The following is a 15364-nucleotide window of genomic DNA, read 5'->3' on the forward strand; positions in this document are numbered from 1 at the left end:
GCCTTGGGGTGGGGGAACAGGTGGGGGCACGGTGAAATATGACATTTAAATCCATGTTCCTACTAATTTGCACAAATCCAAAATCACTAATACTAACTAAATATACTAAAAGATTAGTGAAGCTCAAACAGACACTGTTGAAGCATTTACCATCCCTATCCCACTCATCCTGTTACCATAGGTACCACTCCTAAATCCAAACAATATTGGGTACACAGATGATTTTCAAACTCCCTGCAAATATTGATACATCTGTCCTAACTTCCAAAAATGAAATCCCAATTATCAAAAAAGGGAAACAGTGTCATCACTGCAGACCACGTTTGCTTACTAATATCCAGCAACAGAAATAGTATGCCAGTTATAACATCTATAAATTCAGAAATCTAATGACACAATAATCTAATTCCAGGACCCACTGCAATTTCCTTCGGAGTTGGGGGGAAACCAGAGACCTGAGTTTGAAAACTGATGGGCCACAACCCAGATGGAATTAATTCTGCAAACTACACCTGTTATTCAGCTGACAGAATAGAATTTCCATTCCCCTCAACAGGCTGCCCTTTACAGACATGGAGTTATCCAATTAGAGATAATTAGTGTTGGATTAAGGTTTTATATGGGGTGTTCACTGGGGAGTGAATTGAAACTGCCCAAACTCATTTCACTTAAGGATCTGTAAAAAACTGCTGCCAGACAGTTGAGAACTGAATTCAATCGATTTGGTTTGCATTCAAACTCAGTCCCAGAAGCAAAAGGATAATGTCCTAACCCACCATTTGCATAGCTGTCAATATCAGGTCACCATAGGCGTGACATTTCTGTACAGCATGAATGGCAGAATATAAAAGGTACTTACGAGACAGATCTGTGATTATTTTTTAACATGTTCAGTGGCAGCTCTCTCAACTCTTGAGTCAGGTAGTGGATTAAGCCCTGTTGCAGGACTCCAGGAAATAATTGAGCTGACAGTTCAGTGTAGTACCGAGAGAGTGCTCCACTGTCCATGGTGCCATTTTTCATATGACATTAAACTGAGGCCCCGTCTATCCTCTCAGGTAAATGTAAAAGAATGCGTGACACTATTTAAAGAACAAGTCGGTTCTCCTTGTATACTGGTCAATATTTATCTCTCAACCAACATCAAAAAAAGGTTAATTGATGAGGTGCTGTTTGTAGTGTCTTGCAGTACACAAGATATAGTGTTTTGTAAACTCCTGGGATTGTGAACAGTGCTATATGAATACTTATTTCTTTAACATACATTATAATTTTAAACCAAAATGACTGAGACTCACTCCTGAAGGGTAACACACTGTAGTGATCACACACTGCATTTCATTACATACAGCATCTGACTTTTTTTTACATTGTCTGTCCTGAATATTCACACTTGCTTCCTCACAGACTGGAGAAAGTAGACTGTTGGACTTCAGACAGACACATCCATTTTATACTTTAAGGGGATTCTCAAAATGGCAGTAAACCATGTGGAGTGAGACAGTGAGCATGATGTACTGGAGGGAATAGAAGGCATCCTCTACATGATTAAGAGTTTATGTTCATAGCTTTTTTTTTTAGAACATTACAGCGCAGTCCAGGCCCTTCGGCCCTCGATATTGCGCCGAACTGTGAAACCATCTGACCTACACTATTCCATTTTCATCCATATGTCTATCCAATGACCACTTAAATGCCCTTAAAGTTGGCGAGTCTACTACTGTTGCAGGCAGGGCATTCCACGCCCCTACTACTCTCTGAGTAAAGAAACTACCTCTAACATCTGTCCTATATCTATCACCCCTCAACTTAAAGCTATGTCCCCTCGTGTTTGCCATCACCATCCGAGGAAAAAGACTCTCACTATCCACCCTAACTAACCCACTGATTATCTTATATGTCTCTATTAAGTCAGCTCTCCTCCTCCTTCTCTCCAACGAAAACAACCTCAAGTCCCTCAGCCTTTCCTCGTAAGACCTTCCCTCCATACCAGGCAACATCCTAGCAGATCTCCTCTGCACCCTTTCCAAAGCTTCCACATCCTTCCTATAATGCGGTGACCAAAACTGCACGCAATACTCCAGGTGCGGTCTCACCAGAGTTTTGTACAGCTGCAGCATGACCTCGTGGCTCCGAAACTCGATCCCCCTACTAATAAAAGATAACACACCATATGCCTTCTTAACAGCCCTATTAACCTGGGTAGCAACTTTCAGGGATTTATGTACCTGGACACCAAGATCTCTCTGTTCATCTACACTACCAAGAATCTTCCCATTAGCCCAGTACTCTGCATTCCTGTTACTCCTTCCTAAGTGAATCACCTCACACTTTTCCGCATTAAACTCCATTTGCCATCTCTCAGCCCAGCTCTGCAGCCTATCTATGTCCCTCTGTACCCGACAACATCCTTCGGCACTATCCACAACTCCACCGACCTTAGTGTCATCCGCAAATTTACTAACCCACCCTTCTACACCCTCTTCCAGGTCATTTATAAAAATGACAAACAGCAGTGGCCCCAAAACAGATCCTTGCGGTACACCACTAGTAACTAAACTCCAGGATGAACATTTGCCATCAACCACCACCCTCTGTCTTCTTTCAGCTAGCCAATTTCTGATCCAAAGCTCTAAATCACCTTCAACCCCATACTTCCGTATTTTCTGCAATAGCCTACCGTGGGGAACCTTATCCAACCCCTTACTGAAATCCATATACACCACATCCACTGCTTTACCCTCATCCACCTGTTTGGTCACCTTCTCGAAAAACTCAATAAGGTTTGTGAGGCACGACCTACCCTTCACAAAACCGTGCTGACTATCACTAATGAACTTATTATTTTCAAGATGATTATAAATCCTGTCTCTTATAACCTTTTCCAACATTTTACCCACAACCGAAGTAAGGCTCACAGGTCTATAATTACCAGGGCTGTCTCTACTCCCATTCTTGAACAAGGGGACAACATTTGCTATCCTCCAGTCTTCCGGCACTATTCCTGTTGACAATGACGACATAAAGATCAAGGACAAAGGCTCTGCAATCTCCTCCCTAGCTTCCCAGAGAATCCTAGGATAAATCCCATCTGGCCCAGGGAACTTATCTATTTTCACACTTTCCAAAATTGCTAACACCTCCTCCTTGTGAACCTCAATCCCATCTAGCCTAGTAGTCTGAATCTCAGTATTCTCCTCGACAACATTTTCTTTCTCTACTGTAAATACTGACGAAAAATATTCATTTAATGCTTCCCCTATCTCCTCTGATTCCACAGACAACTTCCCACTACTATCCTTAATTGGCCCTAATCTAACTCTAGTCATTCTTTTATTCCTGATATACCTATAGAAAGCCTTAGGGTTTTCCCTGATCCTATCCACCAATGACTTCTCGTGTCCTCTCCTTGCTCTTCTTAGCTCTCCCTTTAGATCCTTCCTGGCTAGCTTGTAACTCTCAAGCGCCCTAACTGAGCCTTCACGTCTCATCCTAGCATAAGCCTTCTTCTTCCTCTTGACAAGCGCTTCAACTTCTTTAGTAAACCACGGCTCCCTCGCTCGACAACTTCCTCCCTGCCTGACAGATACATACTTATCAAGGACACGCAGTACCTGCTCCTTGAATAAGCTCCACATTTCGATTGTTCCCATCCCCTGCAGTTTCCTTCCCCATCCTACGCATCCTAAATCTTGCCTAATCGCATCATAATTTCCTTTCCCCCAGCAATAATTTTTGCCCTACGGTATATACCTGTCCCTGCCCATCGCTAAGGTAAACCTAACCGAATTGTGATCACTATCACCAAAGTGCTCACCTACATCTAAATCTAACACCTGGCCGGGTTCATTTCCCAGTACCAAATCCAATGTGGCATCGCCCCTGGTTGGCCTGTCTACATACTGTGTCAGAAAACCCTCCTGCACACACTGGACAAAAACTGACCCATCTAAAGTACTCGAACTATAGTATTTCCAGTCAATATTTGGAAAGTTAAAGTCCCCCATAACAACTACCCTGTTACTCTCGCCCCTGTCGAGAATCATCTTCGCTATCCTTTCCTCTACATCTCTGGAACTATTCGGAGGTCTATAGAAGACTCCCAACAGGGTGACCTCTCCTCTCCTGTTTCTAACCGCGGCCCATACTACCTCAGTAGACGAGTCCTCAAACGTCCTTTCTGTCGCTGTAATACTCTCCTTGATTAACAATGCCACACCCCCTCCTCTTTTACCATCTTCTCTGCTCTTACTGAAACATCTAAATCCCGGAACCTGCAACATCCATTCCTGCCCCTGCTCTACCCATGTCTCCGAAATGGCCACTACATCGAGATCCCAGGTACCAACCCATGCTGCAAGCTCACCCACCTTATTCCGGATGCTCCTGGCGTTGAAGTAGACACACTTTAAACCAAGTTCTTGCTTGCCAGTGCCCTCTTGCGTCCTTGTAACCTTATCCCTGACCTCACTACTCTCAACATCCTGTACACTGGAACTACAATTTAGGTTCCCATTCCCCTGCTGAATTAGTTTAAACCCCCCCGAAGAGCACTAGCAAATCTCCCCCCCAGGATATTGGTACCCCTCTGGTTCAGGTGAAGACCATCCTGTTTGTAGAGGTCCCACCTACCCCAGAAAGAGCCCCAATTATCCAGGAAACCAAAACCCTCCCTCCTACACCATCCCTGCAGCCACATGTTCAACTCCTCTCTCTCCCTATTCCTCGCTTCGCTATCACGTGGCACGGGCAACAACCCAGAGATAACAACTCTGTTTGTTCTCGCTCTCAGCTTCCACCCTAGCTCCCTGAATTTCTGTCTTAAATTCCCATCTCTCTTCCTACCTATGTCGTTGGTGCCTATGTGGACCACGACTTGGGACTGCTCCCCCTCCCCCTTAAGGATCCCAAAAACACGATCCGAGACATCACGAACCCTGGCACCTGGGAGGCAACACACCAACCGTGAGTCTCTCTCGTTCCCACAGAACCTCCTATCTGTTCCCCTAACTATGGAGTCCCCAATGACTAATGCTCTGCTCCTCTTCCCCCTTCCCTTCTGAGCAACAGGGACAGACTCTGTGCCAGATACCTGTACCCCATTGCTTACCCCTGGTAAGTCGTCCCCCGCAACAGTATCCAAAACGGTATACCTGTTGTTGAGGGAAATGGCCACAGGGGATCCCTGCACTGCCTGCTGGTTCCCTCTCCTTCCCCTGATGGTAACCCATCTTTTACCTGAGGTGTGACTACCTCCCCATAACTCCTCTCAATAAACCCCTCCGCCTCCCGAATGATCCGAAGTTCTTCAACAATCTAGTCGGGTAAAGCTATTGTCCCTTATACCACATATCAAATGGTCCCAGTTTAGACTGAGTTACTTGTAGCACCACATGCACAGATCAAATGGTCCCAGTTTGAGTTCGGACTCTGAGTTAGTTGATCTTATCTAAGAAAACAGTCAAGGTGTTACGATAGACCTAACATGCTGAATTAAACAATAAAAAGAGCCAGGGTTTCGTTTTTGATTCCTACTAAGTGAATGCTGCCAGTAATTGCTCATATGTGGATGTTAGGTGGAAACAGATTGGGCTTGAGGTATCTTTCCTAATCACATAAAATGCTGACACTCGTTGTCTAGCCTCACATGTGAAGAAAGAACAAAGAGACTCTGCTACTTATGGAACTGAGCAATTGGATCAAACTGCTCTACACAAACATCAGTAGCACAGTCTCAATCAATGGGTGGGAATCAGAAAGTTTCCCGATCCAATCTGGAGTCAGACAGGGCTGTCCTCTCTCCCCTGTCTTGTTTGTTTGCTGTATTGAACCCTTTGCTGAGTCTATTAGGAAGGACATAAGAGGGGTGACAATCTCAGGCAGTGGAGGCACTCAGGTCAAAACCTCCCTGTACATGGATGACATCGCCGTCTTCTGCTCGAATTCACTGTCTGTGCGCAGATTGATGAGCATCTGCGACCAGTTCAAACTGGCCTCGGGAGCCAAAGTTAACCACGGCAAGAGCGAGGCCATGTTCTTTGGGAACTGGGCTGACCGATCCTTTGTCCCCTTCACCATCAGGTCAGACTACCTGAAGGTGCTGGGGATAAGGTTCGGAAGGGCCAGGGCGTGCACCAAAACCTGGGAGGAGCGAGTAGCCGAGGCACAACACAAGCTGAGCCTGTGGCAGCAGCGATCTCTCTCCATTGTGGGTAAGAACCTGGTCATCAGGTGTGAGACGCTCACGTTGTTGCTGTACGTGGCGCAGGTCTGGCCCATACCCCACTCCTGCGCTGTGGCGGTCACCCGAGCCATTTTCCGCTTCATCTGGAGATCCAAAATGGACCGGGTCCGGAGGGACACGATGTTCAAACCTCTGGACAAGGGCGGGAAAAACGTACCCAATGTCGCCTTCATCCTGAAGACTACCTTCGTGTGCGGCTGTATCAAGCTGTGTGTAGACCTCTGGTACGCAAACTCCAAGTGTCACTACATGCTGAGGTTCTATCTGTCCCCGGTGTTGCAAAGGATGGGCCTGGTCACATTGTCGCGGAACACTCCATCCAATTGGACTATGCCACCTATCCTTCGTGGAGCAGTTTCTGCAGAAAAACACCTTTGACCACCGATCCATCAGGCAGTGGTCTGCACGGGATGTCCTCGAGGCCCTACGGGAAAAGGAGACGGTGGATCCTGTCGGATGGTTCCCCGAGCAAACCGCCAAAGTCATTTGGCGGAATGCCTCATCACCAGAACTTTCAAACAAGCACCAAGATGTAGCTTGACTGGTGGTGAGAAGAGCCCTCCCCGTCAGATCCTTCCTGCACGCCAGAAGTCTCACCCCCTGCGCACAATGCCCTCGCGGTGGCTGTGGTGGGGAAGAGATGGTTGCCCACCTCCTTCTGGAATGTGTCTTTGCAAAGCAGGTGTGGAAAAAGATACAGTGGTTTTTCTCGAGGTTCATCCCAAGCAGCTCTGTAACACAGGAGTCTGTGCTCTCCGGGCTGTTCCCAGGGACATACACCGAGATAAACATCAACTGCTGCTGGAGGACTATCAATTCGGTGAAAGACGTCCTTTGGTCTGCCCGAAACTTGCTGGTCTTCCAGCGCAAAGAGTTGTCCACGACCGAATGTTGCAGACTGGCACATTCCAAGGTCCAGGACTACGTGCTGAGGGACGCACTAAAGCTTGGGGCAGCCGCAGCAAAGGCTCAATGGGGAAAGACCACTGTGTAAGGTCCCCCCACCAAGCTGAACGGAGGGGCTGGATCCATGGAAAACCCCTCGAACTGTATCGGGAACATTTTCGTTTGCTGTAAAATGTATATGGCATGAAAAATGAAATGGAAGGGTTGTGAGGCAACACATGACTGTATTGAAGGAAACTGACCTCCTTTGCACTGTTTGTATTTTTTTGACTTGATGCTGTTTGGAACTGTTTTGTCATGTATTTTTTACAGTTTTTTATGAATAAAGTATATTTTGGAAATTAAAAAAAACTGAGCCCTAACAAGAGCCAGTATTCTCAGCAGAGGAGAGAAAATTGGCACAGTCTTACTGCATGAAGTACCCTTTTTTGTTAACATTCTCTCCACTCTAAAGATGTTGACTTCTTGATGGGGTATTGTTCCTTTGCCAGCAGTTGCCCTGGCCCAAGTGATCAATACACACAGGGCAATCCACCACAGTGGGGGCATTGTAGCAAAGCCCAATCCTATTCTCAGCTGACATCCATTTGTGCATGCATTACACACACAGGAATTTCCAACAGGATCAGGAATCCTGGCTGATTTCATTTTCTTCTCCTTCGTTTAACCCAGCATAGCTGAGACCAGTTGTAGCACTCCCCTACTGCCACTCCAAATGCAATTAGCCAATTCAACAGAGAGCTTGGATCTTTCTGATTTGTGTGGCTGGGTTAAATCATTGGATAAACTCACTGAACTATCTAGAAACCTTTTCTTTCTCCATTTTTAACCAGCTGTATTACCCACTCATAACTGGGTTATTTCAGGGTACGTCAAGATTTGGATGCTTCTATATTAATTTACTTCTGCTACTCTTTCTTATTCTGTAGGCCCAGTTCTGGTTCTATCAAGTAGCATTAGCTGTGTACAGAACTGAGAAACAAGTAACACTGTTAATTGGAAACAGTGAGTTTTTTTTGTGGGGGTGGGGGGGAGCGAAATCAGGGGAATCTGGGATAAGCAAGGACAGATGATTTTTGTTTCACCGATGTTGAAGAGGATCTGCACTGGCAGTATTTATGATTCCTGCAGACGTCTGAGTGCACCCACTGGCACTGATCCAAGCATCTCAGCATATTTCTCAATACCTACATAGACACCCTTCATAATGCAATATTTAGAAGATGTACAGAGAGCAGATGTACAGTTAGGGATGAGCTTTTATTAAATACAGTCTTTTTTTTTCCTTTTGGGCCTCCTTATTTCGAGAGACAATGGATACGCGCCTGGAGGTGGTCAGTGGTTTGTGAAGCAGTGCCTGGAGTGGCTATAAAGGCCAATTCTAGAGTGACAGGCTTTTCCACAGGTGCTGCAGAGAAATTTGTTTGTCGGGGCTGTTGCACAGTTGGCTCTCCCCTTGCGCCTCTGTCTTTTTTCCTGCCAACTACTAAGTCTCTTCGACTCGCCACATTTTAGCCCCGTCTTTATGGCTGCCCGCCAGCCATAAAGATGAATAAAAATGAATATTCCTATTCATAAGGGGCCATTTTAAAGAAATGTACATTTCAGCTCGAGTCGCTCTGAACAGGCTCCAGAAGCTGGCCGAGCGCGTCTACCCTGAGGCACAGTGTGGCTTTCGTGCAGAGAGATCGACTATTGACATGCTGTTCTCCCTTCGTCAGATACAGGAGAAATGCCGTGAACAACAGATGCCCCTCTACATTGCTTTCATTGATCTCACCAAAGCCTTTGACCTCGTCAGCAGACGTGGTCTCTTCAGACTACTAGAAAAGATCGGATGTCCACCAAAGCTACTAAGTATCATCACCTCATTCCATGACAATATGAAAGGCACAATTCAACATGGTGGCTCCTCATCAGAGCCCTTTCCTATCCTGAGTGGTGTGAAACAGGGCTGTGTTCTCGCACCCACACTTTTTGGGATTTTCTTCTCCCTGCTGCTTTCACATGCGTTCAAATCCTCTGAAGAAGGAATTTTCCTCCACACAAGATCAGGGGGCAGGTTGTTCAACCTTGCCCGTCTAAGAGCGAAGTCCAAAGTACGGAAAGTCCTCATCAGAGAACTCCTCTTTGCTGACGATGCTGCTTTAACATCTCACACTGAAGAATGCCTGCAGAGTCTCATCGACAGGTTTGCGTCTGCCTGCAATGAATTTGGCCTAACCATCAGCCTCAAGAAAACGAACATCATGGGGCAGGATGTCAGAAATGCTCCATCCATCAATATTGGCGACCACGCTCTGGAAGTGGTTCAAGAGTTCACCTACCTAGGCTCAACTATCACCAGTAACCTGTCTCTAGATGCAGAAATCAACAAGCGCATGGGTAAGGCTTCCACTGCTATGTCCAGACTGGCCAAGAGAGTGTGGGAAAATGGCGCACTGACACGGAACACAAAAGTCCGAGTGTATCAGGCCTGTGTCCTCAGTACCTTGCTCTACGGCAGCGAGGCCTGGACAACGTATGCCAGCCAAGAGCGACGTCTCAATTCATTCCATCTTCGCTGCCTTCGGAGAATACTTGGCATCAGGTGGCAGGACTATATCTCCAACACAGAAGTCCTTGAAGCGGCCAACATCCCCAGCTTATACACACTACTGAGTCAGCGGCGCTTGAGATGGCTTGGCCATGTGAGCCGCATGGAAGATGGCAGGATCCCCAAAGACACATTGTACAGCGAGCTCGCCACTGGTATCAGACCCACCGGCCGTCCATGTCTCCGTTATAAAGACGTCTGCAAACGCGACATGAAATCATGTGACATTGATCACAAGTCGTGGGAGTCAGTTGCCAGCATTCGCCAGAGCTGGCGGGCAGCCATAAAGACAGGGCTAAATTGTGGCGAGTTGAAGAGACTTAGTAGTTGGCAGGAAAAAAGACAGAGGCGCAAGGGGAGAGCCAACTGTGCAACAGCCCCAACAAACAAATTCCTCTGCAGCACCTGTGGAAGAGCCTGTCACTCCAGAATTGGCCTTTATAGCCACTCCAGGCGCTGCTTCACAAACCACTGACCACCTCCAGGCGCGTATCCATTGTCTCTCGAGATAAGGAGGCCCAAAAGAAAAGAAAAGAACATTTCAGAGTTCTATGTACATCAAAGAGTGAGCGAGACACTACTGCACTTTAGAGGGAATCACACTAACTGAACAATTGATGTGTTCATCTACAGAGCTATCCTTAATCACATTTTAGAATTGATATTAGGTTCTAGGAAATCAACGGTATGTTCGAGTTTTACAGAGCAACATGTATAACAGAAAGAACTTAACTTCTGCATTGCATCTTGAAGAAGCAATGGTCAAGTGTAATGTTAACCCTATGTGAGGTAGGTAGTGCCTTCCCTGAGTCTGGTGGGAAGTTGCACTGTGTAATGTGATACTGAGCCATTCTCTGCCTCCAGCCTCTTGTGCTTTCTCCCACCATTGGAGGCTGTGCCTTCAGCTGCCTAGGTCTCTGGAGCTTGCTCCCTGAACTCCTTAGTCTCACTGCTTTCCTCTCTTCCTTTAAGACCTTCCTTGAAATTTATTGCTTTGACCAAGCTTTTTGATCACCTGTCCCAGTATCTCCTGATTTGGCTTCATGTCCATTTGTCCTCACTCCTCTGTGAAGCACCCTAGGCATTTATCTATGCTATAAAAATGCAAGTTATTGTCAAAAATGTAACTATATAGTGTAGACTCGATGGGCTGAATGGCCTCCCGCTGTGCTGTACTATTCTATGATTCTAGAAAGGTCATTTTGTGAAGGGAGGAGAGAAAGAGAGAGAGCTCTCTGAATGTCCTTGTGGGTAAAGGCATTGCCTAAGTCTAACACTAGGTCATATAGAGCAGAAGACTCAGGATTGATTCCCCGTTGTATGCTGAGTTAGATGATCTCTGCAACAGGAATAATCCAACTGGCTTTCGGGGCCCCTAGACTTATGCAGGAGGGAAAAATAAGCCAGAGTTCACATTCCTGATCCAGTAACTGCTGTGGAAATGTGCATACGTGGTGAGAACAGAATCAGGTTCACCTGCGACAACCTCCACATTCCTGAAGTATGCTGATGCTGTCTGGGCTAAAACAAGAAGAATTGTCCCACTTGGGCAAAAGACGGGTATGCTGCCATGGAGTGCAAGAGCCAACACCTTCAGGGGTGGGCAACAGCTGACAAAATAAAAGGAACATGTCAATAAAAGCCTGCTGACAAGAGTCACAGCACCACTTCACAGGTGTCAGACCATTTGTGTAGTGTCCTAGTGTATGCAACCGCACAAAGGTTGGCTATTGACAGAGGCTGCCCTTCCTCTCCATCTGACGTAGCCATGGCAAAATTTAAATGTGTGAACAGTTACAAATCACTGAATATTCAAGTTGAAGATGGTGCTCATGTTCTGGTGACTGGCCTTTACAAATAATATTAATTCCGTTCAGTGTGTCAATGGCTGAACAGCATCCACTTATTTTGCGACAAATTTATTGTTTGTAAGATGATGTGGAGAGGTGAAAGGGGATGTCAGTGTATATATGTTCATCCTGCATCAAGTAAATCTCTTACATTATTCTTTTGATTATCTGCAACAGCAAAAAATATAGCATCCTTTGTTTCCATAGAACAGGACAAAGGGATATGATACTTGGGACTCCACTGCACAGAAACACAAAGCTGAAATTCAGCCTTTATCTCTTGTTTCCCATCCCAAAGTATTTTTTTTGTTGTTATTATTATTCCTCTTCATTCTGCTCATTCATTTCTCAGCAAAATTTACTTGATCTTTCATGAACTTCCTTCAAGTTTTATGTAGGCAGATATCTACAGAAAAGAGGCAGCATTGAGGGACCCCATGGCAAGCAGCATTTCTGTTGATTCTGGGGCAAACATTTCATGGAAAGGGGTAATAGCAGCCAACAAAGTCCAACCGTTCTGCTCTTCTCTTCATATTCAGTCACTCCTACCCCTCTCTGTAACGATGGAAGTTTGAAATTCAGTATTTTCGCCAGCAATGTCAATATTTCATTACTGTTTATCTGCCAGGAACAGGAGCCATTTAAATGTGAACCTATTCATTATCTTCTCCATTCTCCACATGAATGATACAAATATCACATTTAAATTCTAGGCTGGCACTCCAGTGCAGTACTGGGGAGTGTTGCACCATCGAGGTGCCATCTTTTGGATGAGACAGTAATCTGAGGCCTTGTCTGCATTCTTAAGTGGACATAAAAATTCCATGCCACTATTTTGAAGAAGAGCAGGGGAGTTATCCTTGGTGTCCTGGTTGTCCTTGGTGTCCTGGCTAATACATATCCCTCAACCAACATCATAGAAAACAGATTATCCAGTCATTATCACATTGCTGTATGTAGGACCTTGCAGTGCACAAAAGTTGGCTGCCATGCTTCCGACATTACAACAGTGACTCCACACCAAAAGAACTTCATTGGCTGTTAAGCACTTTGGGAATTCCTAAGGTTGTGAAAGGCAGTCTATAAATATAAGCCCTTTCTCTTTCTATAGATGGCAGATGTAGAAGATTGACTGATCCATTCATTCCATAAATGTGCTGACCTAATTATACCATGTGGGTGAGTGCTGAGTGTCCCAATAGCATATTTGGATAAATGCACACTGTGTGCTGATGATCCACACAGACCATTAAGATGCCAGGTTTGATTACTGATCTGTACTGAATTACCTTATCTCAGCCAGCAGAGCAGTGAGCTGCTACAACTAGCATCAGTCTCTCTGGGACCAGGAGGAAGAAAAGCCACAATTTCTACTCCTAAACACTATCCAGTGATTCATGCTGAAGAGTGAACATCAAGTGAGAGCAGATGGTGTTTAATTGTGATCCTTCCATAGCCTAACTGCCTGATGATGCTCAATATCTAGACTCACGTGTGACTGTCAGCTTGGAAGAGGCCTAAGAAGATTGTTGGCGTCTGCGGAAGCAAATTCCTACATGAGTCTGTGTCTTCAGGAGTTAACCAGTTGTCATGCTTTGTACTAATGGACCCAAAATGATGCTTTGCTTTTAGCGTGTTAGGTACTAAATGAGACTGATTGGCTGAATGCTAAGCGTGGGCCTTGATAAACTGGAAGTGGTCCTCTCCTGGGTCACTTATCTTTTTCAGAGTGCAAGTCACAGGCATTGTTACACCTATCAAAAGCATTGGCCTTTCTTTATCTGCAAACTTAAAGCTGTGCACTGGCACTGTTGTTGTGAAATGACACATCTCCAATATGTCAGAAGACACTGAAAAGACTGACTCGGTTAAACAGAAACAGTTCTGAATACCATTCCCTGTGAAGGGTAACAACAGGAATGTACAATTTACTTTCTCACATGGCTGGCCTTGACACTTCACCTTAAGATTCACATGAGCCGATGGGGGCAGAGCAGCAAACAGTAATGTTCATGCACAAACTATGATCAAGTCAGAATCTGCAGTTAAAAACAAGTTGTACCTAACACCTTGCTGCTTGTAGGAACAGGATGAGGCCATTCAGCCCCACAAATCTATTCCACCATTCGAATTAGATCATGGCTGATCTGCACTGTTAGCTCATGTCAACTTGGGCACTGCAATTGGCTTATAGCATTCTTGAGGGGGGGGAAAACTTGAACTTCTTCACAAGTAACATAAAAGACGCAATATTTCGACAAGGCAACTCTTTTTGCTCCAGATAAAAAAGTGGACCTATGTACCTTTAAGAGGACAGTGCTCAACTATGTGTGCTGGCCTCATCAATCATTTAAACTACATGGCTGCAACATCAATAAACTAACTTTCTTACAAAAAGTGGCACAAAAAGTTGAACGTTTCCAAATCTGTGAGAAAAGCTTTAAATGTTCTCTACATGTTTCCAGTTGTAAAAAGGGCGCTGTTATTTAAAGAGAGAAAAAAAGAAAACTAAGTTGGTCATGTTAAAACTGCCTAATTAAGAAGTCTGCAAAAAGGAAATCTGATACAAATCAGCAGTGGCAGAACTTGCGGCGAGAAAGAGTGCCACCTTGTGTCTGCTGGTGAGTTATTCAATCTTTGGTGGACAAGGGAAGTGGGAAGAAACACACAGAGAGGATGATTGATCAGGAAGCAGAGCCAAGTGTCCAAGTGTGTGTTCTGCCAGGTACAGTCTACTGATCTCAGAAAACACTTCGGATCTGACAAGCAACTTTCACTGGACACATCATAAAATAATTAATGACTGCTGCATACATGTAAAAAATCATACCGACCTAATATCTAATAATGGAAATCTGAATGCACTGTCGCCGCTGAGCACAAGCCTAATCATTAACAAGATCCCAGTTGATGCTATTAAATAGTATCCATCGCCAGAGAAACATGTGGCTAAATATATTTGATTATAGCTGCACTCAAGGGAAGTGACCCAAAGCCAGTTCTCGCTGCCTCCTTGCCCCATCCTCAAGGCTAGTTCCTAACAGCTTCTGCCAAACTTTCTGCTCCACCAGCAAATCATTAACATTGCAGACGATCATAATAATCCAGTTTATAGCTGTATCTGTAACAAAACATGACACAGGGAGAATTTCCCGCATGATCTCTAAACACAACTCGGACCTAAATTGACATGTTGCAGCCTATAATTCAAAACCCTTTCCAATTCCTTCCGAAACGATAAACGTGCAGAAAATGTTCCAGCTATTATAGGGGGGGGGGGGGGTCTTAACTCATCACAAAGCATTTCAAATCCCATGCCAATAACTTTTTCTCTCTCTCTTTCAATGCAATGGTTGCCTAAAGTGAAACTTACCCTCGTTGGCTGGGTAAGTCCTGGCGGCATCGCTGCTGAGGATGAAGTGGAGTGTGTGCAGCAAGGGATAAATCCATCGGTGGAGAGCCATTTTAGTCCGCTAGAGTCTGCATCCCTTCTTTAAAGTTACTGAGCAGTAATAGAGAGAGAGAGATGGGAGCCGTGAGGCTGCGGAAGGAGGCACCAGCAACGTCTCCTCTGTCAATCAGACGGCAGCAAACAGCGCTGATCCACTCAGCCACCACCTTAAAGAGACAGCATCCTCCCTCCCCACAGCAACACTTTAAGATCCACGTTAGCATTACATCCATGTTCACATTGCATAAACGTGGTTGTATGCATTTAAGGAGAAGCTAGGTAAGTACACGAGAGAAAGAATAGGACATATTGATACG

At 45.2% G+C, this 15364-nt stretch overlaps 1 protein-coding gene across 1 annotated transcript in view; it reads right to left on the reverse strand.

Moving 5' to 3' along the window:
* The window catches only part of epha4b (eph receptor A4b), a 426015-nt gene extending 410949 nt beyond the window's left edge, over positions 1 to 15066 (reverse strand). Inside the window, exon 1 of the mRNA XM_068042004.1 lies at positions 14970 to 15066. Coding sequence (XP_067898105.1) covers positions 14970 to 15060 — 91 coding nt within the window. The 5' untranslated portion in view covers positions 15061 to 15066. The remainder of the gene's footprint in view (positions 1 to 14969) is intronic.
* Between the last annotated feature and the right edge of the window lie 298 nt (positions 15067 to 15364).

This window comes from Heterodontus francisci, chromosome 11, assembly GCF_036365525.1.
Source record: "Heterodontus francisci isolate sHetFra1 chromosome 11, sHetFra1.hap1, whole genome shotgun sequence".
Classification (NCBI taxonomy): Eukaryota; Metazoa; Chordata; class Chondrichthyes; order Heterodontiformes; family Heterodontidae; genus Heterodontus; species Heterodontus francisci.